Source organism: Hippoglossus stenolepis, chromosome 12 (assembly GCF_022539355.2).
Source record: "Hippoglossus stenolepis isolate QCI-W04-F060 chromosome 12, HSTE1.2, whole genome shotgun sequence".
NCBI lineage: Eukaryota > Metazoa > Chordata > Actinopteri > Pleuronectiformes > Pleuronectidae > Hippoglossus > Hippoglossus stenolepis.
The window spans coordinates 16,377,076-16,403,054 of NC_061494.1; the positions used below are offsets into that span (position 1 = coordinate 16,377,076).

Consider the following 25,979-nt stretch of genomic DNA (forward strand, 5'->3'; position numbering starts at 1 on the left):
TAGCGTTTTATTACGCGTGCATGTGTTGCTACAGCCAGACAAGCTGTTAACCCACTGCCTACAGCACATAATTCCCTTTTAATTCTCTGCAGCAATGCAACACACACTCTTCAGAAGCCTGATGTATTCAGGTGGCGCAGTGAAGGAGGGAGAGCAGCACATCCCACTCATTCACTGTAACAGAGTACGTGGGAGGAGGTGACAGCAGGCGAGCTTTCGCTGTGTGCAATGTTCTCCTCGACAGCAAATTTTAGAACATGAGGCACGCTGAATATGCAGAGGGAAAAATATGGCTGCTCTGAGATGACTGCAGTTTCCCTCCATGTCTGATTAGATACTGATTCCTGCTTCATTAAACATTCAATCCTCACACATTTTTTGTTTTGCAGTGCTTTGAATCACATGTATGCAGCATATTAAATATGTTGAGGTGAAATCTTGTGCCTCCCATTTTCTGTTTTTTTCATTTCCCAGTCCAGTCCAGCCTGATCTGAGGAGCCCGGTCTGACACGTTTCCCTGCCTTCCTGTGAGAATAGGCAGCCACTGTCACAGAGGAACCGAGGGAGTTCAGGAGATCAGAGGAGGCAGAGCAGCAGTCGCCTCCTCTTCTGGGAAACCAGATGAACCTCTTCAAAGTGATAATGTAAACAGCTCTGCAGCAACTGGTGGAACTGAGGGAGTTTGGGGCAAAACGTGAGGAATTCTCCGGCAGTGTGAGGGAAAAAAAAACGACCGACAGTGTAAGTTATATTCTTTTCTTTTTTTTTTTGCTTTATATCTGCAGGCATTCATCTGAGCTGCGATCAAAGAATATATATTTGATGTGTGGGCTTTGAAGCTTTTTCAGAGTGCAAGGTTATTTTCAATGAAGGAAGCGTTATGATTCGTGAAGATGGACTTATTTTAAGCCACAAGTTGTGATACATGCTTTTTTTTTCTCCTTTCCTTGTGTATAGATAAAAAAAAATCAAGACATTGTGCACATGCATTTGTAGAAGCAAGACTTGATTGTGTCTGTTTCTCGTAGCATTTAACTTCGCAGCAGATCCTCATTGTTAAACTGGCCCGTCTGCAGCTGCACTGTCAACTCCAGCTGCAGAGGCTTCAAACAGCTGCTTTCAATTACTGTCGCCCTCTGGAAGCATTACTCCGACAAGCATTTGTTGACTTTAGATGTGGGGCTGGGGCAGCGCAGGATTTCGTAATCTGTGTAGCCTGGTGATGTGAGTTATAGATGGCCGTAAAACCCCCAAAAAGGCGGGTCGTGACCCAAACCCTTTCACCCGTGCAATTGTTCCTGTTCCAGTTTGCACTTTTTATTTTATTTTATGGATTCTACGTTAGATCGAGTTTTACGATTGTCGTCGCCTCCTCACTAAATGAGTTTTATTAAAATAATAAACGGTATTCTTTTACTGCGCTGGATTTGGACGTTTCCCAGTTTGCGCGAAAGGTCAAGTTTAAAGACGTACGTGTGCGGTTTATAGGAGAATCGAAGCTTTACCAAAGTGAAAATCACATCTTCATTTTCCCACAGTCTCGGTCTGAACGTGATAACAAGGAATGTGTTACAGCCAGACCGCTTCCTCAGTCTCGGTTAAAGAGAACCACACACTAACCACCAGATCTCCAACATGGAGGCCGTCCAAAGACAACCACAGTGAGGAATACGGCCAGCTTCTCCTCTTGGGTAAACAGAGTTCGTCTCTTTCCGTCGTTTTCACTACTTTAGCGTTCGTGCGTGTGAGCGATTACATGATTGGGTGTGTTCGCCAGTGCAGTTCTTCACACGAATTTGAAGCTGGTCCAGCTGTAACAATGTAAATAGTTTCAGGTTCAAAGTGTGCACGGTTGCTGCTACCCACTCTGCAGCAAAAAAAGAAAAACTCCAACACTTCCTCTCAAAAGCTTTGCACACGTTTTGCTTAATGCAATTGTTTATTTTAATTTACGACAATAAGTACAAGATCATGTTTCCAGTCTGGGAAATGCAGTTCCACTCCTCTGTGCTCAGTGATTTGTTTTGGAAATAGAGCTCTCCCCTGGAGTTTGGCAGTGTCGAGGTTTACATAATGTACTGATCAGTCATTTGAATTGTCCAAACGTCCATCAAGTGAGGCATTAAGACAGCAGTCTAAATTATTTCAACCTAATTAAACTGTCTGCGTGACAGAGCACATAACTGAGACAACTGAGCATTTGAAAACATTTACTCTCAGTGGATGTTGAAGCTTTTTGCAGGCATGTAAACTGTGGTCTACTCTGCTACGACCCATGATCGCATGGGGCTGACAATTCACATTAGTTAAAAATATTAATTGGAAAGTAAATCTAAGATCCCCAGATTACTGTGCTGTCACATGGCTCCAAACAGATGGTATAATCTAGCCTGCACTCAGAGTTAAGGTGGCCCCCGCAAAGGCCAAAGACTAATTATCAGAAACTGGATATCTGTGAGGGGACTGGGAAAACTCTGACATATTTCAAAGAAGTTTAGCTGGAGAGAAACACTTCAGATCTCAATCTTTGAAAAAATCAACACAGAACACACTTGGAAATTGTGTAATCAGGAGAGATTGGTCTAGAAGGGATCACCAAAAAGTCATATTAGACAGAGAAGTGCATTTTTAAGTGAATCCTTATCTAAATGTGACATTTAAGTTATTCCAGTTTAATAAAAAACAATTAGCCAAAAATTCTAAAATTCAGTTTTCCCTTTGTCATCATGGGGTATTAAGTGTTTTTGATATTTTGCATAAGGCTTTATAACAAAATTGTGAATAGACTATACGAATCCACTCAAGAAAATACCTCATACTTGCACATCAAGGGAGGCAGAGTAACCAGTGCTATCATTTCTAATATGATTATAAGTATTGATTTGTTTTTCCACGTGCTGGTCCAGTTCTAATTTTCCTTTTTCTTGTCCTGTGTACGCAGATATCACCCTCTTGTCTGTAATAGTGGACGTTATCTAGAACCCATCCCCCTCCTCCTCCTAATTCAGCCTCAGGCAAGAGCCAGCATAAGCGTTGGTTACCACAGCAACCATGCTGATACAGTCCTGTGCAAAGTTTTCATATTATTTTTAACCCTAACCCCTTTAATCTTTGGCACTGGATGTTTGCCGTTTCTAAATGTGTAATGTATAAATATTTTTAGATGACGTCTGCAAAAAAAAGACCCCCCTTGAGCAAGCTGTATATTTTTTGTGCCTGACATGTAGTTCTTGAGAATTCAGGCTGAATTTAGATCACTGTCGTCCTCCTGACAGCTTGAACAGCGGATGAGGGACGGAGGAAAAGAGAAAAGATGACACGTTTCATTTCAATGAACTGAATTTTATTGCTTTAAGAGAGGATCTGATTTAACAAGGAGACATTAAATATCACAACATCCATTGAAGCGTGGTTCGATGTCATCTGTCATTACTACAAGTCATGTGATAGATTGGCCTGAAATTATTTAAATTAAAATGACCTCGAAAGAAAAGAAAGAACTCAACTATGTGAAAATGTGCCATGAAAAATAATCAAATGCTGGTTGAAGTTTTATAAAAACATAACACAGTGTGATTACTATTTATCATTATGATATTATTATGGATTTACTGATTAGGAAAAGTATGTAAAAAGTGAACAACATTAAGTGAAGTAAAAAGGAACAAGCTCCAGCTTTAAGACTCATTTTCATTTATTAGGCTCAAGCCTCCAGGCAACCCTTAAAGGATAAGCAGTGTAGATAATAGATGGATGGATGGATGGATGGATGGATGGATGGATGAAGTGCTACTTAGCCTATAAACATCCTCTTCATTTTTGGCAGAGATTTTGCCAAATTTGAGAAATTAACCCTGATGATGTCATTGTGATGACAATGATGTAGTTATACCAACGCTGCCATCTTGTAGATTTGGAGCCAGAGTCTGCACAGTAGCGTTCAGGGGGCGGAGAAGATACATGCACACGATCAATCAGGTCTTAGTTTGCAATTATGACGTTTCACCAGTTTTTATAGCATCAAATAACTAATTTGATCATTAAACTTTTGTAGTTTGGTACATGTCCTATCTGCTAACATGGAGGAGGTGGGATTTACGACCTGTACTGTGGCCAGCCACCAGGTGGCTATCAAGACACTTTGGCTTTCTCAAATTGCACACAGACAGTTTTGCACTGTTAATAATACGACTATAGTCCAGAAGAATGACCACTCAATGTCCTTGTGTACATTATCTCTATACACCCTCACTGTAGAGTTTGTAACTACTTCATGTTCCTGCCAAAAACTTTTCCCTGTTCAGAGAAACCAGATCAAAACGCACCGGCGTCTCTTTCCCATTACAACATGCTCCGTCAGTGCCTGCCATGGTTCCAGACTCCCTCATCTCAAAGCTCCACCACAACACGACACCACTCATCATTCACATGCTGATGTCTCTGTCACCAGTTTTTACGACGGTTCTCCCACTGGTTCCTCATCTCACATGACACATTCACAGCTCTCACCTAAACCTCTCAGATGGAAGAGTTGCGACTTTTTGCTTCGTCATAGTTTCTTGAGTTCGCTCTGCACAGAGAAACAACAGTTGTTCCCTCTGATGAGTTTTTCTTTTGTTTTCGAGTTTCTGTGCTCAACTCAGTTGGTGGTTTTCCATCAACCTACTCCCAGCCTTCGGTGTTTATATTAAATTATTACCTACTTTGTGTTGAATGATGCACAGCACTGTTGAGGAAAACAGGAGGATTTCAAAGCTGTAAATTCAACACAGCAGGGATTTCAGGAGAACTGATAAAGTAAACTAGAATGAGGGCAGAACTTCCCCAAAAAACTTTTTAGTTGCTGCGTTATTATTTGCTTTTTAATGATGCTATTTCCTGGATTTGACATTATAAGGGGCCAAATTCCATATTTCATTGTATTCATTGATTTATCTGGGAAACATGTGTGTGTGTGTGTGTGTCTGCATTTTGAGATTATTTCCAGGGCAGCGACAAAGCAAAGGTGAGCTTTTATCTGCGGACATCAGTATCCTCTGTAGTAATATTTATGAATGAGACGTCAACTAATGACATCTGACATTTGGTCAATGCCTCCGAGGTAGACTGCCCTCGCTGAAAAGTTCAAACAGTCAGCAAGAATGCGGAGGCTGGTGGGTGGGAGGACGTTGTGCGTCTGTGTGTGCGTGAGTGTGTGTGTGTGTGTGTGTGCAGACATTTAAGCTTGTTTCCGTGGGAACTCTGCCAAAAACAGGGAGGCAGGGTTTCAGAGTTTGAGGGGGTCACACTGCTCCGGAGTGAGAAAGTTCTGCTTTTCATTACATCAACCCATATGTCCACATTTCTGCTCTGCCTCCCAGACTCCACTCTGTTTCCTGGAATTGTGGCGTCAGTGTGTGATCCAATGCCTGCCTCTCCTCTGTCTCTTTCCCCTCAAATCGAGATATCTGTGTATCTGTGCGTGTCTGATTGCGTGTGATTAAAGGGGTAATAACTCTATAGCAGGAGCAGGGTGCCGTGAAAATGAGAGTTTCCAGAGTTGCATTGGCCCCCTAATATGGAGTGCATTTGAATAATGCTAAGATCCTCTTCGCAGAGGCTGACCAGCAAGGCAGAAAAGAGCTGAAAGAGAAGAGGGATGCCTGCTCTATTTAGCAGGATGAATCTGCACAGCTTCATATTCACTTTCATCTTGATCTCACTTCCCTTTAACAGTAAGAGAACCAATTTAACTCACTTGAAGAAAAGCAGTGTGCAAGTGTTTTTGAAACAAGCCAGTGTGAGGCTCCATTAGCCGGTGTTATAACCACTATATTATCATTACATGAACGAATGCGCAGCATGGTCACGAAGAAAGCAGAGCCTACATTAAAAAGTGAGGAGATCGTGGATAAATAATCCAAAGTAAGTTTGGTGCAGTTAAACTTGAGGCCCATTACAATATGCACTGATGTAAAGGTTTGGTACACTTGGGAATAAATGTGATGGGACTACAAGAATTACAAATTAGAATAATGTCTCCTCCTGACAAGAACATCTGGATTTCATTTCTTCATATGTGCAAACATCTTCTATTTTGGAAAACGTATTTCTCTGGTGGAACTGCTCACTTGTTCTGGTTTTGGCTTCGTTGATGAAAACCTCTGCTGTGTTGATGAGAGAACCTTCGCCAAGGAGGTTGTGTTTTCACCCCTGCCTGTTTTGTTTGTTGGCTGGTTTGTATGATTGCTTGTGACTAGTTGTTAAGCAGGATTACACAAAAACTGCTGGATGGATAACCATAAAACTTGGTGGGGGGGTGCGGCAGGGGTCAGGAAGTGAATTTTGGTGTGGCTCCAGGATTTTCTTCCTTTTTTCTTGAACATTGCGAGATTGTTTTTCCACATTTTTGTTGATATCTCAGTGAATGAATCATGGATCTTGATGAAAACAACCAGGCAGGTATCGGGGACTAATATTAATGAGTGTGAGTCATTTGGTGCAGATCCAAACAAAAACACTTATGTAGTGAATTTAAATGGGGTTTCACATGGGGACTGTTGGGCCTTTGCAAATGTGTGTGCTCTACCGAGTGTCATTCTAGTTAGTAGGTTAGTTTAAAGGTTTATTTGCTTGTGATGCAGCATGGGTCAGGAAAGATTTTGACTCTCAAACTTTGCAAGATAGGTTGTTTTTCAACATTTTATCCGGCAGGTTTATGGAGATCCAAATAAAAAAAATCCAGATCTAGTGAATTTAAATGTGGTTTCATGAGGGGGACTGTCTGACCTTCTGCTTGTTTATGTGTTATTTATGAAATGAAGCTGCAGGAGTTCATGAATCACACGCACCGAGACAGAGAGAGAGGAAGATTAATAAAAAAACAAATCCTCCCTAAGAAGTGAAGTAATCCTGTATCCACAATCATGCATCTGAATTGTCAGACTGTGGCAAAACCTGGAGAAACAAACTCCCCACAAAAAAGGAAGGTTTCCAAAAAAATACACACATAGGAAATGTACAGTGGGATTACAGGGGGGCCTCACCTATGAAGGCTGAACTGTTCCTGAGTGGCTGCTTCCTTTCTCCCGCTGAATATCTAAAGGGCCTGGTGGTGGGTGGATAAGTCACATGGTCACTTTTTTTCTTTTTTCCCACACAAACACACCCACATCCTCCTCCTCCTCCATCCAGGCGCTTCTCACTCCTCAACTCTCCACAGCGGGCAGCCGGGCTCTGCTGCGTCTGGAGCGGTAGCGGCTCCAAGTTGAGAGCTTTTTCATTTTCCTGTTTGTTTGTTTTTTTTGTTTTCATTTTACGCACAATGTATCCGAATCGGAATTAGCAGCGGTCCGCTTCACGTCGGGTTCCCTCCACGTTTCTGGAGCCTCTTGTGGGAGAAAGTCGACCTCACATCGTCCCGGGGAGACACGAGCACTTTGTTTCAGGTACATTTTCTCCGAACTCGCTCCAACAGCTTTTTTACGCGCGGAGCTTTGTGTTTTGACGAAGCTCCTGCAAGTCTGAGCCACTCACCCACTACTACTACACCATCACCCTGTTAGTTAAAGTGCTGCGGTGGGTTTAAAGTTGTAATTAGATGCCTCGAGTGTTATTTAGAGGCAGCAAATGGAAGAGCTGTGTCTGCGAGATGAGGTTGAAACCGTTTGATTTCCAGGCCCCAGACTGTGTCTCCCGAATCACCCCCAACCCCCCACACCCAGGTAACACTGCAGCTCCAGAGGCGCTAACTGCTATTCAAACCGGCCCCTTTCTACACGAGGCCTACCTTTGTTTACTGCTCACAGGGTTTTTATTGCCTCTGGCCGAGTTGTAGAAGTGGGGGAACTGTTGTTGCTTTTCATCTCGCTCTCTATAAACCCGGGGCCCCCCCATCTGTGCAGAGAAGAAGGAGAGAGTCAACTCCTCTAAAAAAGTGAGGGAGGAGGGAAGTAAGTGTTTGTGGAGAGGTAACATGTCCACATTAGTAGTTGTGTTATGAAGCTGCCCTCCTGTTAAAGCACTTTCCCCAATGTTCTCAGCTGCCACGACCGAATCATCCACTCTTTACTCACAGAGCAGCATCACTCATACAACAATGCTCTCCACTCTTTTTTGTCTCCCTGTAATTACATGAGTCACAGCTGCATCCACGCTGTATCTGTTCTCGCTGGAACGACACCCATCCGTTGCCCCGACAGGCTGATTGTGAAGCGAGCTGCGATTTTTGTGTTTCGTGCAGATCCCAGACGAAAGAGCAAGGAGGAGGAGGAGGAGGCCGCAAGGTGAGGACATGAGTGCTGTGGAGGTGAGGCCGTCGCCGGGGTCCCTGACCCTGCCCCTGTCCAGCAGCGACCCCAAGGAGCGCTACCTGGACCACCTGGAAGAGAGGACCATGTCACCGGACCTGAGGGAGGACTTCAACATGATGGGGCAGAAGAAGAGGGTCACGCAGATCCTGCAGAGTCCAGTATGTATCCCGCAGCTCCATATAAGAGTCCACCTACACACTAGCTTTCACCGTGGATGAGTAATAAGCAGCCGGAGATATGCGATGCTGTGATCTTCTCTCAAGAAAGACTGCATTGTTTCCTCCTGTTGATTTTGAAGGCCACTTTATATGCTCGGCTGTGCTTAGATCTGTGTAAAATATTGCCTCTCTTGCTGCTGCCATAGCTTTTAAACATAATCTAATGCAGAGTTGCAGACAGAGCGATGATGAAATGTGCTTCTCTTACAGAGAAAGTCCACTTTAATGTGTTTATAAATAGTGACACTTCAGTTTTCAATTTATGTTATTACCGGTTAATACTATTATAACCACAGCCTGACCGACTTGGTGTCCTTGGGGACCAATCGACATTCAGATGAATGGTGGCGTTTGGGTAGAGCGCGCAGGAGCCGGGACATGACGTGGGAATTCATCTGCGGAAAGCACAACAATCAGTTGTTTTTCAAGTATAATGTTTGTTGGTTTTCTTTGTGCACTATAAAGAGAGGGGTCAGTGTTATTTAGGCCTAGAAACACGTGTCAGTATAATGCAATATAATTCAACAGTACTACAAAATGATGAAACGGTTTCACCTCTGTGATAGAAGGATTAATTGTACACATCTTGTTTTATTGTGTCAGTCCTACCTTATTAATGCACCTAGTAAACTCACACCCAAGTGTATTTAATAGCCGATATTATCTAATATAAACCACGAGGATGATAAACGGATTAGTCCAGTCTGCTTAGATGGAGTACAAGGAGGTGCAATAAACACATGCCAACGAAGTGCATGGAAATAAGACGAGCCCACACTCATCTGTGGTTGCGTAACAGGCCCAACAAGTCGACCTCTTCTCATCACCATGGGAACTGTGGTGGGATGAAGCAGAATGCCGGAGCTCAGCTGCAGCACACACAGCGAAGTAGTTTTCTGCTTCAAGATTCACTGGCTGCACTTAATAGTAGAAATTGATAGTCAGGTTTAATGCTCCTGGTTCTAATGAAAAACCCTGTTCACACACAAAGAGGCAGTCAGTGGTCGTCTCGTGATTTGTGTACTGTAGTAATAAGGAGGGTCTGGAAGCGCGCCGGGCCCCCGGACACATCCTGAGGGCGTGTCGGAACAAGGTCAAAGTGACATTGTGTCTATATGAGTTTGTTAGGTTACCAGATCTTTAGTTTTACAATAGTGTTTGTTCTCCTTTCCTCTCACCTCACCCTAAAAGAGAAAACTCTTTTCTTTTTGTCTGCAGGTGTTTAAAGACGAGCTGGAAGGCCTGATCCAGGACCAGATGACGAAAGGCAACAACCCCACAGGTCTCCTGGCTCTGAGACAGATCGCCGACCTCGTCATGGCCAGCACCGTGGGAGGGCTGGGCCCTTTGACTTCGCCCATCAGTGAGTGGCAGTGTGTTTCAATGTGTGTGGACGTCTCCATCGATCTCCCTTTGGGCCTGATTGTCATTCAGCGTGTATACTCTCTTCTGTGTGCATTATGCAGACTGAATATCTTCATTGTCTCAGGGTGAATTCTCAGGATTCTAGTGACACTGAACGACCCTGAAACAGTGGTAGAGGCAGAAAGATGTTGACAGCATTCCTCATAGTCAGCGTTTCTATTAAGTTGCCCTCATGACCAGTCTTGGTAATCAACTAGAGCTGTTTGCAGGGTTAATTATTTGAGCATAAACTCTAAACCCCATTTTCCTGAAAGAACCCTGAAGCTGAAAAGATCAATTTTGAAAAACGTCTGACAATCCGAAATGTAAATATTTGTGAAATGTCACAGTAACAGTAAAGGCTGTGCCAAGGCAGCCCTGTTTCTTTTAAGATGCCTAAGTGGCTGTAAAAAGATATGGTCCTGTATCATTAAATGTCCTTATACGGCGTTCTAGTCCAAAATACCCTTCGGTTTCAAGCTCAGAGTTCTGAGAAAGTCCTTTTTTAAGCTTCAGCTGCAGAGTCTCACATTTCACGTGGAGGCAAACCATGAAAACATCCTTTAAAATGTCCGAAAAACTTCAAACTCTTAACTGATGGTTATGTCTTGTGGTAGGCTTCGGGATGGTGAGTCCCATCAACGACTTGTACGGCATCGAGTCTCCCTCGTTTGCTAAAGGGGAGAAACTGGGTCGCTGCAGGCTGGCCAGCCTCTACAGGCTTGTTGACCTCTTCAGCTGGGCTCGTTTTACAAGCTCCTACATTACCGTGAGTACAACGCCACAATCACACTCCACTGCACACCTGCTTATGTATGCAGCACCCGGCCCTGTGTATCTTTACCTGAGCCCCCGCGGTCTCCCGAAAGGCTTAGAGGGGAACACCTGTCTATTTTCAGAAATTATATCATATTATTTATAGTTTGGAAAAGTAAAATACGATTTCTGAATATGAATTGATCCACGGTAGCAGGAATTCACAATGAGGTATGTGGCAAACACCTGAGATGACAAGATGTGAAGCAGCTCCAATTTCCCCCCGAAGACAAAGTTTCATCACCCACACCCACATTTTTGGGGTTTTCAGAGGGAGGAGAGATTTCCTGTGTGGGAGCAGAGTTTCATTTACCCTTGAATCTGTCAAATGTGTCTGCACTGACTAACCCAAACCAACTTTTTGAAGTCTGAAGAGTTGGTCTCCCACGGCGTCAGTGATTTGTAACGAGATTCTCGACCCTGCGAAGAATGACTTAATGGGGGTGACACTCCTGCAGAGGCATCAAGAGTCAGAAATATATATAGTGTGTATATCTCAGTCCCAGATTCTCCTGAAGGAGCTTAAAACTGAGTATTATAATCAGCAGTAGAATAGCAGGTGTTTCACAATGAGGAAATGTTATTTGTATTATTATAATCTCGACATGTTCCGGGTTCTGATTTGTTTTTTCTCAGGTGCGTGTCAGTACAGAACAGGACCATATTCTTATCAGTCCACGAGGTCTGTCTTTCGCTGAGGTCACGGCAGCAAATTTGGTAAGCACACTGTGTGTGTGTGTGTGTGTGTGTGTTGCTGTCATGATTCAATTGTGAGTAACAATGCATTGTCATGTCAGGGGTTGTCGTGAGCTCTTCTACGGGCACTTGGCAACATTTAACTATGTCCTATCTGAAGCAGTGGTTATGCAAATCCACTGAACACTGAAATTTGAAAATGTGAGAGAGGAGGAGGAGGAGGTTGTGGAAGTGCAGTGACACATTTTCAGAACCTAAAGGGAGTCGACTGTCATTTACTTTCCTTTGCGTCATTAAATGTAAATGCCCTTGAAAGGTGAATTAATATGGCTAATAAAGCAAGAAGAGTAATAATGAGCCAGATGTAAACAAAGCAGGTTCCCAAATATTAGAAAACGAAGTGAAACATTCAACACATTTTGTCAAATGAGACACAGAATTATTTTTTATAAGAAATTAATTATTGTAAGCTGTGTCTTTCCTTTTAAACTGCGTAACTAATAATAAACTAAAAATGGACGCAAAATACAAATGTGCCAAATATCCCGAACATGGGAGTTGATGTTGATGATTGGCTTCACTCATGGGAGATGTCATCGATCATCACATACAGTCTTTGTTTGGTCCACGTCCCATCAGCTGACATGGAGGAAGCAGGGTTTACGATTATACTGCAGCCAGCCACTAGGGGGTGATTGAGAGGTTTCGGCTTCACTCATGGGAGCTGTCATGTCATCCATCAACTAAGATTCATCTGTTCGTCTCCCTCCCACATGTAGGTGAAAGTGAACATAATCGGTGAAGTGGTGGACCAGGGTTGCACCGATCTGGCGATTGACCACTTTGGATTTACGCCTCACGCTGCCATTTACTCCATGCGCCCGAGCATGAGATGCATCATCCACATACACTCCCCTGCCACAGCTGCTGTAAGTTCACCACGAGCACCTTTTAAATGATCTCCATCGTAATCAAAGTTTAAAGCCGCTGCTAAATGCTTATTTTGCACCAGAGGAGAGGGGCTGAATTAAAAGCAGCCCCCCGCCTCTGGTTATTTTAGATGCAGACGCCCTTTAGCTTCTATTATTTCCTTTGAAGCTGGGCTGTAAAATGCACAACATGTCATGAACGTTGCCGTGTTTAGGTTTTATTTGTGCCCGATAGCAAGAGTGAGAGAGAGAAAAAATGCCTTTATTTAGACGTCGGTGCGTCACAGACTCTTGTTGCCTTTATCCCACGCTAACAGGTGTCCTCGATGAAATGTGGAATCCTGCCCATTTCCCAGGAGGCTTTGCTTCTGGGAGACGTGAGCTGCTTCGGTTACCATGGCAGCCTGGATAATAAAGAGGAGAAGGTGGAGTTTCAGAAAGCTCTGGGCCCGACCGCCAAGGTACTGTCAAACCAAGGGACTCCATTAGTGACACACTCACTTTCACTTGAGATAGAGCCGGCTGTCAACGACTGGACGGAAAAATAGTCACCAGCTATTTTATCATACTGTTCGCACCAGTGGGTTTATATGAGGCCATTTATACCCGCTTGTTTGTCAATGTCAATACATGAAATACTATTACTATTTGCTTATTAACTCCATCCATACACATTTTCTTTAAAACTATGATTTATATTTTCTTGTATTCAGTTTGAATCACTTCATTAAAGGAACAGATACTAAAAACAACTTTTAAAGGACTAGTCTGACAAATATCTTTTTGTTTATGTCTCAGAAGAAGATTAATAACAGTCTCGTATCTGTATGATGAATATGAAGCTAGAGCCAGAAAAGTAGTTTTACCCCCAAAATGCTGAACTATTCTTTTAACCATCTTCATACATCTACATTAAAAACAACTCTTGATATAATTCAACAAAACTATGTAACATCGAGAATCAACATCTTTCTGACAAAGAATCAGTAAAATCTGTCGACAGCATCAGTTCAGCTCATATTTACAGACAGTCACTGGAAGAGCACAATGATCAGACTGTTGTGTTTATGGCCGATAAAGCAGACGAATAGGATTATTATTATTGTTAAGTTAAACCAGTGCCATGTCCGATGTGTTGGAAACATTTGCAAATTAATGCGGAATTAATTCATTTGCATTAGCACATCTGGATATGCTGATATTGACTTTCTATGTTTTGATTTACTGTTTTAAACGAGTCAACTCTGGCTTCATCTTAGAGTTCTTCCCCCCCCTGCCCGCTCTTTTTCTCTCTGTCACGCACACACACACACACACACACGCTGACAACAGACCCATCTGTCATAGTCAGACTGGATAAAAAAATACATCTTCCGACTACATGTTAATCTGCATATAGAGCGAGGAGCTTAGATCTGATCTCTAGTGGAAACACATTCTAATGCCAGCTGTGAGCTTCGATCCATCCACTGATGTAAATAGCAGGTATGAACGATGCCATAGTGATTAATGTGGCCCTCTGCCCATCTCAACTGTTTCTTGTGTTCTACAGGTGATGATCCTGAGGAACCACGGGCTGCTCGCTATGGGAGAAACAGTAGAAGAAGCTTTTCACTACGTGTACCACTCACAGCAAGCCTGTGAAATCCAGGTAGGATGAGAAGCTTGATATTTTGTTCTTGACACTGCCTCCGCCTGGTCATGAAATGTAACTGCGCCATTCTGGTTAAAACAATTAGTAAATTTTAATACGGTACCAATACGATACTGATACACAGTGTCAGAGTCAGAGTTACTGCAGAGGCTGAAATGAAATGAGAACTGAAGTCAAACACACTCTATGTTTGAACAAAGACAGAGAGCAGTGTTCACAGTCAGAGCCAGGTGGAGTCCTGCCGTGTTTCTCAGACTCTCCGGCTGGGCTGTTTTTTTTCCCATCATCCCGTTGTGTCTGGACTGCATTTGTTTTTCCACTGTTGTTGACACATTGACAGCTCCGTTAGCAAATAATTACAATTCTATTTGAACTGAAAACCAGACTGTGTCTTTGACAAGAAAATATTTAAAATGCAGAGATGAATGTCCTCTGTCTGAGTAAGTTAGCAAATGCATTGTGGGAAATTGTCAGGGGTTTTGCTATGAATAATAATTTGGCTCCAAAAGTAAGAGTTGTACAATAACTTTGTAATGGTGTATTTTTTAGGTGAGTGCGTTGGGGTGTTCCGGCGGCGCGGACAACCTCGTGCTGCTGGACCGCGAGAAGTTCAAACCCCTGACCCACCGAGTGGCCGCTGCCGGGGTTGTGATGGACAGAGAGGTCAAGTGGAAAGTGGGCGAGGCCGAGTTCGAGTCCCTCATGAGGATGCTGGACAACCTGGTGAGTGAACCCTGACCCGTGCCTTTTACCCATGATGCTCTGGGTTTCCCGTCTCAGGCTCTTCCTCAGGAAGTGTCTGATTAGAGAACACAATGAAATTGTGTATTTTTGGTAATTTAATCAGAAAATGATTTGTGTAATCGAATCGTATTGTTTTACGGAAGCCGCTGAACATTTTTCACTTCAATTACAGAATAATATAATTATCATGAGAACCTGCTGAGCCCACTGGTATGTTTGTCAGTGGTTAACAGGCTGTCATCTGCTCCTGCTACTCCCTCACTACTTCTGTGCTGTGCCGCAGTTTGAACCCTGCTATTCTAAACCGCACTGCTAATGACCAGAGGCTGACGTGTTCTGTGGACGCAGAAGATGTCAGCCCGTGTCTGTTTGAGTGAGCTACTCTCTAACAACTGTGGCTGGAGTGGGCTGCAGCTGTGTTAACTCTGTGTGATCCCAGCCTGCCCACTCTCTCAATCATAGCTTCCAGATGGCGAGGCGTGCTGTGACCAGTTAGAGCAACGCAGACCTCACAATCACTCAGTGTAAGGACTCCAGTGGAGTCAGAGTAGGAAAAGGATCTGGCGTTCTCTCAGACGCTGTTGAATTTAGTGCCGGGTGCACAGAATATGCCATTACACCCGCTGCAACAGGAGTTCTGGTCTGACAAGCCAGAGGAGTTTGCCAGGTTGATGAAAGAGATCAAGTTGGAATTTATCCCAACGGTGAAATTTAAAACAGAGACAACAGGAGCCCTGGCTGCAGTAAAACTCCCGTCTCATAATACAGGAGGGAGCGCATGATTTAGAGATAGACCTGCACGAACACACACACACACACGCTCACACACACATTTAACAGCAACAAAAGATGAGACTTGATGCTTTACTTTCATAAACCAAACAAGGAGAGATAACCCTTCTAAAAACACAAGAAGAATGTGGACAAAGAGAAAGTACGTCAACCAGTTTGATGATCAAAATAAAATAAAAATGTCCCCTGCCATTAATAATCTTCTCCCGTCCACCCATCTTTCTGTTCATTGTATGAAAAAGGAATGAGTCATATCAAAAAAAGCAGCTAGTAGAAACCAAATAATGGGCTGTAATTCTCTCTATTCAGATGGTACAGAGTGCTACACCGGGTCCAGTACCTAAGAAAAAGTTGTGTAATGGGTAAAAAATATATCTATATACAGGCACGGGTCAAAATTAACATGGCTGCAAACTAAAGTATGTTTTTTTCTGGAGAAATCAGACATTATAGTGTGAGTTTAAAATCTAAATCAAGCTCATATGAAGCCTCGTCAGCCACAAGGATTTGTCTTATTTTGACAGTCTACAACATCACCTTTGACCCCTTCACTTCCACTCAAATGACTGTCACTGCCAACAGCAACTAGCAAGTACATGAAAATGGATCTCACAGCAACAGAAATAGCCAGTGGTGAATACCAAATTGTGGATAACACATTATCAAAGGCCAAGTCGGTGAGAATAACGCTCCTGGTGGCTTTGCTGCTTGTAAAAAGTGCCAAAAAGTATTAGCTTTTGAGTGACTGTGTGTGTGGCATGTTGTGTTTAATCACGGGTGACGATTCAGATCACGGAACATTTGTTAATGGCTACAGGGGGGGTCCAGATTTTACTTGGAGTAACAGGTGGGTAACAGGTCGGGTCTGGTTTGGAACTTTGCATGTGCATTTTTGGAAAAATGAGCCCGGGCAGGAATCTGGTACAGTTGCTGTATTCTGTATTTTGGTGCTGACTTTTCTTACAAATAATAGTTCAGCTTATAAATAATATATAAATTAACTAGATCCAGATTTTTATTTGGATCTGCACCAAATTTCACAAACTCATGAATATAATTCTCCTAAATATGCCAGATTCATCAAGATCAATGGATTGTTGCCTGAGAAATCAAGGAAAATGTTGAAAAACACCCCAACTTGCAATGTTAAAGAAAGGGAAAAACCACCTGGATCCAGATTCAGATCCGCATCAAAATTCAGTGGTTTCTTTCCTGACCCAAACCGCACCACTCCACCTAGTTACGTGGTTATCTGTTTTATAGGTTTTGTGTAATCCTGCTAACTAGCAGACAAACAAACAAACGAGCAGATGAACACATAACCTCCTTGCTCCAAATTGCAGCTGTGACTGTACAACATTGTGACGACCAAAGCCCAAACACAGGTTTTTTTCTTCTTCCCTTTTTTTCTGTGGAAAACTTGTCACATTGCCTGTGAGAAAACGCCGGTTTTCATTTTGATTGTAGTGGTGTACTGCCAGCTTCAAACCTCACTGTGCACACTGCGAGTTCCCATCAGTAGATTTCCAGTCGTCTCTCCGGGTCTTTGATGTATTCTTAACAACTCACAACAAACTCCTTCAAAACCAAAGTTTTTATCTTGTCCCTCTGAAACTGGGCATGTCGGCAAGAATGCTGTTTGTATATACGGGGGTTGTTTAAATATTAAACAGCATTGTGTAAGTGGATCTTATTTGGTGCATGTATCCTTTGAACTTTGTGTCTTGTATAGTTGATATTTTCTATTCGGTGGATATGAGATAGGACTGAAGTGAAAAGTGCACGAAACTGTAAACAGCTCCATATGTGACTGATAAAGTTCCATCTCTGTGTGACCTTCCAGGGATACAGAACAGGCTACGCTTACAAGAACCCCATAGTCCGTGAAAAGCCCCGCTCCAAGAACGACGTGGAGATCCCTGCCACGGTGTCCGCTGTGTCCCCGGAGGACGGCGAGCCGGGTCTGCGCAGCCCCTTCAAGTTTATGGCGCAGAAACAGCAGAGAGAACGGACCCGTTGGCTCAACTCGCCCAACAGCTACTTGAGAGTCAGTGTTCCTGAACAGTCGCCCAGCGGGGACGTCAGCCCCAGGACTAAAACCACGGTGCGTTGATCTTCATGTCAAACTGCAACATGAAACTTAATAATCTGATCCTCCTCTGTTTTGGTCCCTGAAGGACACCGAGAGCATGGGAGCCGCCGTTCCTTTAGATTGCCCTGCCCTCTTGTGGCAAGTTTGATAAATGCATTTATTCTTGTATTTATCCCAACAAATCTTCTTTTTTTTTTTATTCTCTCAGTGGATGAAGTCTTCACAGCCAGGCAACAGCGTGGGCACCTCGATAAAGATTGAGGACCCCAACCAGTTTGTCCCACTCAACACTAATCCCACAGAGGTGCTGGATAAGAGGAACCGGGTCAGTGGAAAATATCATCACACAAACTTAATTCCATTCATTGCACTCTTTGTGATGTACGGCACAGAAATTGGTATTAGATATGTAGGGCTGCAGCAAATGTTTATTTTCATTATTTGTTATGTTTGCCGTTTATTTGCTTGATTTATCAGTGAAAATTGCTAATGTTGCCAAGATTAAAAAGAATCCAAATACTCAGTTTGTTGTCAAAAAATGACAAAGCAAAGCATCAAATCTTCACGTTTAAGAAGCTGGAATCACTGAATGTTTAGCGTTTCTACTCGACTAGAACAATTATATGATTATTTCAATTTTGCCTATACATTTTTTGATGGTTGACGAAGAAAAATGTGTCCACTGATGCATCTCCACAGACCAGAAACTCTGTAGCATAGACGCTCCATTTCCATACAGAGAAAATCAGCTAGTGTCGAATGCCGTTAAGATATAATATACAAATTCAAAGAATCTTGAACCAGCTTTAATATGATTGTACAAAATGTCCAACTGTTCCAGATAAAGGAGCAGCACCGAGGGGACCAGATGACCTCAGGACCAAAGTCTCAGTTACTAGCAGACATAGTTGTGGACACAATCCCAGGACCAGTGAGTATATAAGTAACTTGTAAAAAAATTACAGGTAGAACCATTATGCATTGGTGTTGTTAAGTCTTTCTCAGTTGCCTAAGTACAACACATTATTTCTCCTGCAAAGTGCAATGACTCACTCAGACACCATAGCAACGTGTCCTTTTAAAATAAGAAAAAAAAAAAACAGCGCTCAAGCAAAGACCAAAAAGAAGAATCAGAGCTACTTGAGTTTAAAGGCTCACATCACACACTATGTTCCCTTTTTCAATGTCAAAATTTGGCACAGGGAGGATGTTTTAGCCTCGTCTTTTTCACTGTAGCATTCAAACTAAAAACATTTATCAAAAATAGGGATATAAAGTTTATTTTATATACTTCAAGACAGTCAAGACATTCAAATCTGTACTGAAAAATCGTCAGTGTGACACTGGATAAAATGATTCAGCGGCTGTAGCTGTCCACTAACCAGGGGGTCGGTGGTTCGATCCCCGGCACCTCTGCATTCTGAAGTGTCCTTGGGCAAGATAATGAGCAATGAATGGTTTGTGATAGAAGGACGCTGCGTATAGAATCGTGTGAATGCGACTTTTGCTGTGAAACACTTAAAGTGATCGATGAGACTGTAAAAGTGCTACAGAAATACAGTCCATTTACAGTTCGAGTCAAATATCCTGAAAACAGCTGCCTGCTGAAGTCAGTGAATCAGTGAAATGGATTTTGATCTGTTAAACAATTAAACTAAAAGATATCTGTACTAATGCGGCGGATTTCTGTATGAAAGCAACAAGAAATGCATTTGGTTTTGTTAAAGACGTGATAATCGTAATCATAGAGATAAATATATAACCAGTTTTCATTGTTCCATCTGAGAAATTACTTATATTTACTACAAATACATAATAACAATGCTATTACATCAGGTGACCACAATGTCTTTCTCATGCTCCCGGATCTATCAGGCCTTCATCATTGAGGATGAGGAGCACACCCGCTCGCTGCCCCCCAACCCCTTCAGTGATCTGTCAGAGAAGGTGCTGGAGGAGTACAAGAGCCTGGTGGAGAGAAAGCAGCAAGGACAAGAAGGTACTTTTCTTTTCACTTCGTCTACAGAGGTCAAACTGTTTCTTCTCCACTACAAAGCCTATCAGGGCACCGCTGCTCTGTAGAGGCACAGAAAGTTAATCCTGTTTGGATTTACACTGGTTCATATCACAATTAATCCCAAATAGATTGCGAGTGTATGATGTTTGGAAGTTAATCCTTTCGGGGGTCACGGAGATCATGAAAGAAATTAAGATGCAAAAACAAAGGTGATCTCAGGGAGTAACAGCGATATGTGGCTTCATCAAACCAGGGCAACAGGGAGACATTTACATTTAGAGTGTATGACCCATTAAATGCAAATCACCGGAGAGTTATGACATTAAATTTTAACTTGTTTGACTTTTGGATACACATTAATTAAACACTATTGAGTTGCTGTTTCATGATCTGATTTCTTATTCAGTATAATGCTAATATTTCAAGTAGAGCCCGACTGACTTTTAAATGTTAGGGGCAGATTCTGATACCGATATTAGGGAGTAAACAAAATCTGATACTGATATAGCAGCAAATATATAAATCAAAGAAATGTAGTTGAGTTTTGATATTTATCAGTTCAATCATGAAATTTATTATAAATAATTACAAATAATAAGAAAACACAAATACAACCGAATATATATATATACGTAAAAATGTAAACATGAATACGCATCTTTCCTGCATCGTTGCCTCCACCCAATCGTTGATGTTTACACTCCTGTTCGTTTGTTTATTACGCAAGTTTACGCAAAATCTACTGTATGGATTTCTACGGAACTTGGTGGAAGGATGTGTTATTGGTCATTAAGAAATCTCAACATTTTCCTTGATTTCTCAGAGAATAATTGATGGATCTTGATGAATAAAATCCCATGTTTAAGCTGATATTTCCGAGTGTGTACAATTTGGTTCAGATACAAATAAAACTCTGGATCTGGTGAATTCTAATGTGGGTTCCAGCAGGCACTGCAGGGCCTTGGGGGAGGAATGCGCTGTACTGCGTGACGCTCTAGTTGAATCCGTAAAACAAACATTTTTATATGGGCAAATATAAACACGGATACCAACACCATCTGTGAAAGGCTCGGCCAACTGAAAAATTGGTCAGGCTCTTATCTCCAACGTCTGCTGTATTACAAGTTTGCCGTACTTATTGCAACATCATAAAAACCCGTGTCCTGGCTGGTGTTTGGTCCAACTTGAGTACTCAGTTCCCAGCCTGGAGCAAATGTTGGAAACTATCTTCTCTGAAACAAGAAACTTCCTCCAAAAAATTCCATCAGGACGAAATAATGTCAGACAAAAGTCAGTCATGATTTCACTCTTCAGTGAGTCGGCTCCCAGCGATGGTGACAGATGAGCTGCAAAGACACGACTCACGTCAAACTACTCATGTCTTGGTTATGAGTGTAGACGAGGAATATGTGTGTGTGTGTGGGGGGGGAACATGTCTACAGCTGTGTATCCGAGTTGCACCTTTAGAATCAGAATCAGCTTTATTTGCCATGTACGTGTACACATGGGAATTTGACTCAGCTCAGTGTACTTACAGAGAAAGACACACAATTAACAACAGAATACAAGAAACTAGCTAAATAAACATAACTACAATGTGCAAATAGAGTTAAACTGTACAAGAGTTTTATTTTTACTGTGACATTTGTGAGTCAGTCCTGGAATACGTCAGCTATTAGAGATAAATGTTTTTAACCAATGGATGGAATCCCACAATATCAGAACAGCAGAATTGGTGCCTCAGTTAAAAAAATCTAAAGACCAACATTTATTACGTTTTTATATATTTATTTTATTGTTTTAATGTTGTTCTTTTATCTGTTTCGGTTCATTGCATTGCTGAGTATAATTTTTGCATTTTGATAACATTTTGTAAAGCACTTTGTAACTCTGGTTTCAGAAGGTGCTGTAGAAAGGTTTTATAAATTATTATTATTATTATTACCATGACATTAGGTCCTGACGTTTATGTCCCCCTCTGGATGAGTTCTAGTCACTTTGATGGTCCTATGAACTTTTTATCTAACACCATCATCAGTCATAATGAGTCCAGTAATTTGTGTTCAGTCCAAATATCTGCAAAAATAATCACACTCGTATCTGCCTCCGCTATACTTTGTGTTTTCCGAGTGAATATAAGTACTTGTGTCAAACAGTTAATCAAACACGCTGCCCTTTATTAACTTAGCGGCACTCACAGGTAACACCATTACCTCAGCTACTCCCTGCATCCCATAATGCCCTGCATACGCCAACCTGATTTCTGTTGGGCCAGACACATGAGGCTCCCTATTGTTGATTGTGATACAATCATTATCTCAAGCAATAATACCTCATCTCCCCTTTCTAGGGACTTCATAATTAGAAAATATTAGCATACAATCATGGCAGAATAAGACGATGATCACGACTGTTACCTGTTAGCATTACTGTTGTGAGAATGACTGACCTCGGATGACTTTTAATTCTTTTCACAGAAGATGATGATGCCACTGACGCAGATGAGATGACCACGTTTGATGGCTCCACCATCTCCCTCTCCCTCTCCCCCTTAATGACGCCAGTCAAACAAGGTAATGAGCTCGTCCATGGGTACTGAAGTTATTAGGAGACAAACCTCTTTCACACCAAAATTAGCAGGTATACACAGTTTTGTATCACGGGGCAAAAGGTGATTTACTCCTCTTCCCATTCCCTGTAGAGGAGTTTGCCCCAGTGGGTCATTGGAAAAGCTTTATAGACCTTTACTGCTTTCAGACATGCACTGAACTGCGGACATTTATCCGGAGGGGCTGTGTGTGAGAACGCAGATATCAGAGTCAGTTGCTAGGGATATTTTTCTGAGTTTTTATCCTGCCAGCCCCCTAGTAAAAATATCTGAGTGAGCCCGTGTGAGAATACAACAGAGATATGTCCGGAGAACTCACAGCAAGTGAGTGGGCGTGTTCGTGACATTTTCAACAAAACTGAAATGGAAACAAAAAGAATACGAATAAAGGTGCCATACATGTAGAAGAGTAGAAGACACAGACAAAGACGGCAACTTGGAAAGACAACGAGACAAGGGAGCCTTTGGAGACAAGAACCGATGCTGGTGTTGATGTGCTGTGAACTAAAACACATGATTTCCACACCTCGTCTGAATGTTCCAGACATTATCCAGTTGCTATGTAGCGCATCTGACCTGGATAATCTCTTGTTTTGTTGTTGATATGAGAAGGACAAAGTTCAGAAAATGTCTGAATCCAATTTTCTGGACATTTCTGGACTTACATGTCTGAGAACGTCTTTGGCTGCTTGTGTCTGTGTTTGATGTTCCTCTAGTACAAATCTGTAAAAAGACAAGAAATGAGACTGATCATTTCATGTATTGTTACAGCCTCATTACACCCCTCATCATTGACTTGGTTTCATCTGTTGACAGACTCAATACCCAACGGGAAAGACCACTTGTCAGAGCTGGAGGAGGATCTGAGCCTCGAGGTTTCCAAGCTGAGTGTGAGCTCAGTGGAAATCTCCATAACAACGAAGGAGAAGATGGGGGACGGAGCTCAGACCCCGGAGAGCCAAAGCAAGTCCCCCAAGAAAAAGAAGAAGAAGTTCCGTACGCCGTCATTCTTGAAAAAGAGCAAGAAGAAGAAGGAGGAGAAAGAAAAAACAGAAGCCTGAGTCTTTACTGTAAAACATGTGTTTTGTTTGGAAAGCGTCTGAATTGGCTTCTTAATTTTCAAGTGAAATAAGACAAATGACTATTATTGAGTCAGGAAATCTCCCAGGACAATCAGACATCTTCCCTCATCCACAGCTATTATTATATCACATGATTTGTTTTGTTTTTAATGTGAGAATTTGTGATTGACCACTCCTGAAGGGCTCTGCAAAAAGAAAACCAACAAAAGACAAATGCTTATCTTCATATCGTTTTTTTGTTACTACCCATATTTTTAATGGGTTCAAAAAAACAGGTATGGTAGGACAAAAGGTTTTTGAATGCTGCAGATTTGGGGCCTGTTACTAGTTTTATCTCTTTGCACATGTTCATTGTTGAATGTATACTGAAAGCTAAAAAAAAAAATTGTTTAACAATTTTAAAATAATGTAATAATCACACTTTTTGTGTAACAGTGGCTGGACATACTAAGACTATACAACATTTAGCCTTATAAGAAGTACGATTTCTATCTGAACATACTCATAGCTATACTATCTTGTAATAATACATGTGTTTATATTACAGGTATTACAGTAGTGTTTTGATAGGTAAATAAATGATTTGATAGTCTTTACATATTTACATTATAAACTAACTCATACTAAACATGCTGTGATTGAAGATACAGTAATAATCCACGTTCTCGTACGTCGGTGGTGTTGTTGCCATGGTTGCTGCTTTATTGTGAAAGTGATGAGGAGTCGACTGACAGACGGGAGGAGCTCTGCAAAGTGATGCTTGATGTGTGTGAGTGATAATGTTACAGAAGAGACAGATAATCACTACTCGTTTGGACGCTGGCGATGAAAGTGCCAAGTCTGAATGTGACGGATGCTTTTTTTATTTTTTATTTTTGTCCGAATAGTCAGTTGATGGTGATTCGCCGTAAAAAGCTTTTTCTTCGTAGCCACTGTCAAGAGTTTGATATAAAGTATATTAGAGGACCGTAAAATATATTTACATCCCAGTCAATAATGTGAATGATCTGTTTTTGACCCAAGGGGAGTGAACTCTTTGCCTTTGTAAATAGTTTGTTTTTGTGACGCTACACCAAATGTTAAAAACATAGAAATGTGACAGTACAATCTAATTACAAAACCTAACACTTTTTTTTATCATGTTTTTATTTTATCCACCCTAATTAAGCTCCTTATTAACGGAACACGCACTGCGAGCTGTGTTTACGAACCGTGTTGTGTAACGTGTGTGCCTGGTGCTTGTATTTCCTCTGTTTACGACCTGTTTTTTCTTTCTTTACCTTGCCGCAATCTCAGTTCTTCTAAAATTGCCATTCACCTAAAAGCTGGGACGTGTTTCCATCACTGTATTATTGCTTATTGGAAAAAATATTTGATGTTATCGCCGCCTATATCCACTCAAACATACTTTTGAACGCAAGCAGGTTTTTGACGTTGTTGTGTACTTATGCATTTATTTCACATGCTACATTTCATTCTGCTCTGCTGTGTGTTTAGATGATTATATCCATTTCTAACAAATGCGAGTATGAAATAAAAGCTTTCTAAATAGCGACTTGCACAGCCTCCTCCTTTAAAAGAAGAAAGGAGCAGAATAAGCAGTGTCTCCCTAAAACAATGCGCCCTGTTCAATGATAATTAACCGTGTGAAGCTGTATAATCAGTCTGCAGCCATGATATGAATGGGTGTTGTCATGGTAATCCACTGAGAGGGGGCTGGGGGACAAAGAGGGGATTTGGTGTCTCCAACAGGTGTTCATGTTGGGGGAGTGACAGGATCCTCTCACCACCCCCATCTTACACACGCACACACGCACAGACACACACACACACAAACACAAACAGACACACACACACACACACACACCCCTCCTGTTAGATGACATAAGGAGACGAGGATGAGTGAGGTCAAAGGTAGGGCATTGAATTACACATTAAAATTGCTTCAGAATAATGGCGTAATATTTCAAATAAGACACAGATGAAGACAGACTGTGGCAGTTGATGAAGATCAACGGTGGGAATCAATAATGAACGAACAGGCCTTTGCATCAACTTTCCCTAAAACACGTCCAGGGTCGGCCAGGATCCAAATCTATTATCTGGACAATCTCTCACACTGTGTGAATGAATGACTAAGCTTCCATCTCCTGACGGTGCTAAGAAGAGGACGGAGCAGGTGACACACGTCTGGTCTGCTGGAGGGTCCTTCTGCTCCGACCTCAGGCCAAAGGGCAGCCATTGTTTTAAAACAACAGCCAGAGAACTGCTGCCACAATACTTAATCTGAGCCTGATCCTGATCTAAGACCACCAACATGTGACGGACAGATTGACAGAACGACAGATAGATCAACAGATAGATACAGGGACCGATGGATAGATAGATAGATAGATAGATAGATAGATAGATAGATAGATAGATAGATAGATAGATAGATAGATAGATAGATAGATAGATAGATAGAACGATAGAGTAGTTAGATAGATGGATAGATGGATAGATAGATAGATAGATAGATAGATAGATAGATAGATAGATAGATAGATAGATATAGATAGATAGATAGATAGATAGATAGATAGATAGATAGATGATAGATGGATAGATAGATAGATAAATAGATAGATAGAATA

General features: G+C 41.8%; 1 protein-coding gene across 2 annotated transcripts; it reads left to right on the forward strand.

Moving 5' to 3' along the window:
- Nucleotides 1-278: 278 nt before the first annotated feature.
- Nucleotides 279-24,894, forward strand: add3b (adducin 3 (gamma) b). Of its 2 annotated transcripts, none has more exons than XM_035173288.2 (15): nt 279-741; nt 8,222-8,449; nt 9,728-9,872; nt 10,531-10,682; nt 11,366-11,446; nt 12,205-12,354; nt 12,672-12,815; nt 13,907-14,005; nt 14,558-14,731; nt 17,388-17,648; nt 17,845-17,961; nt 18,478-18,567; nt 19,512-19,635; nt 22,131-22,226; nt 23,078-24,894. In XM_035173288.2, the coding sequence occupies exons 2-15, from the start codon at nt 8,273-8,275 to the stop codon at nt 23,320-23,322; spliced, it is 2,055 nt and encodes a 684-aa protein (XP_035029179.1). In that variant the 5' UTR covers nt 279-741; nt 8,222-8,272; the 3' UTR covers nt 23,323-24,894. The 2 variants fall into 2 exon arrangements, with proteins under 2 accessions (XP_035029179.1, XP_035029180.1); XM_035173289.2 differs by lacking the exon at nt 279-741 and adding an exon at nt 7,174-7,427.
- Nucleotides 24,895-25,979: the final 1,085 nt, after the last annotated feature.

Bases quoted from the DNA above. Each gene is read 5' to 3' on its own strand.
- add3b (XM_035173288.2), top strand. From the start codon at position 8,273: ATGAGTGCTGTGGAGGTGAGGCCGTCGCCGGGGTCCCTGACCCTGCCC. The intron at 12,355-12,671 runs GTAAGTTCACCA...CCACGCTAACAG, and splicing joins ACTCCCCTGCCACAGCTGCT to GTGTCCTCGATGAAATGTGG. The intron at 18,568-19,511 runs GTGAGTATATAA...CGGATCTATCAG, and splicing joins TGGACACAATCCCAGGACCA to GCCTTCATCATTGAGGATGA.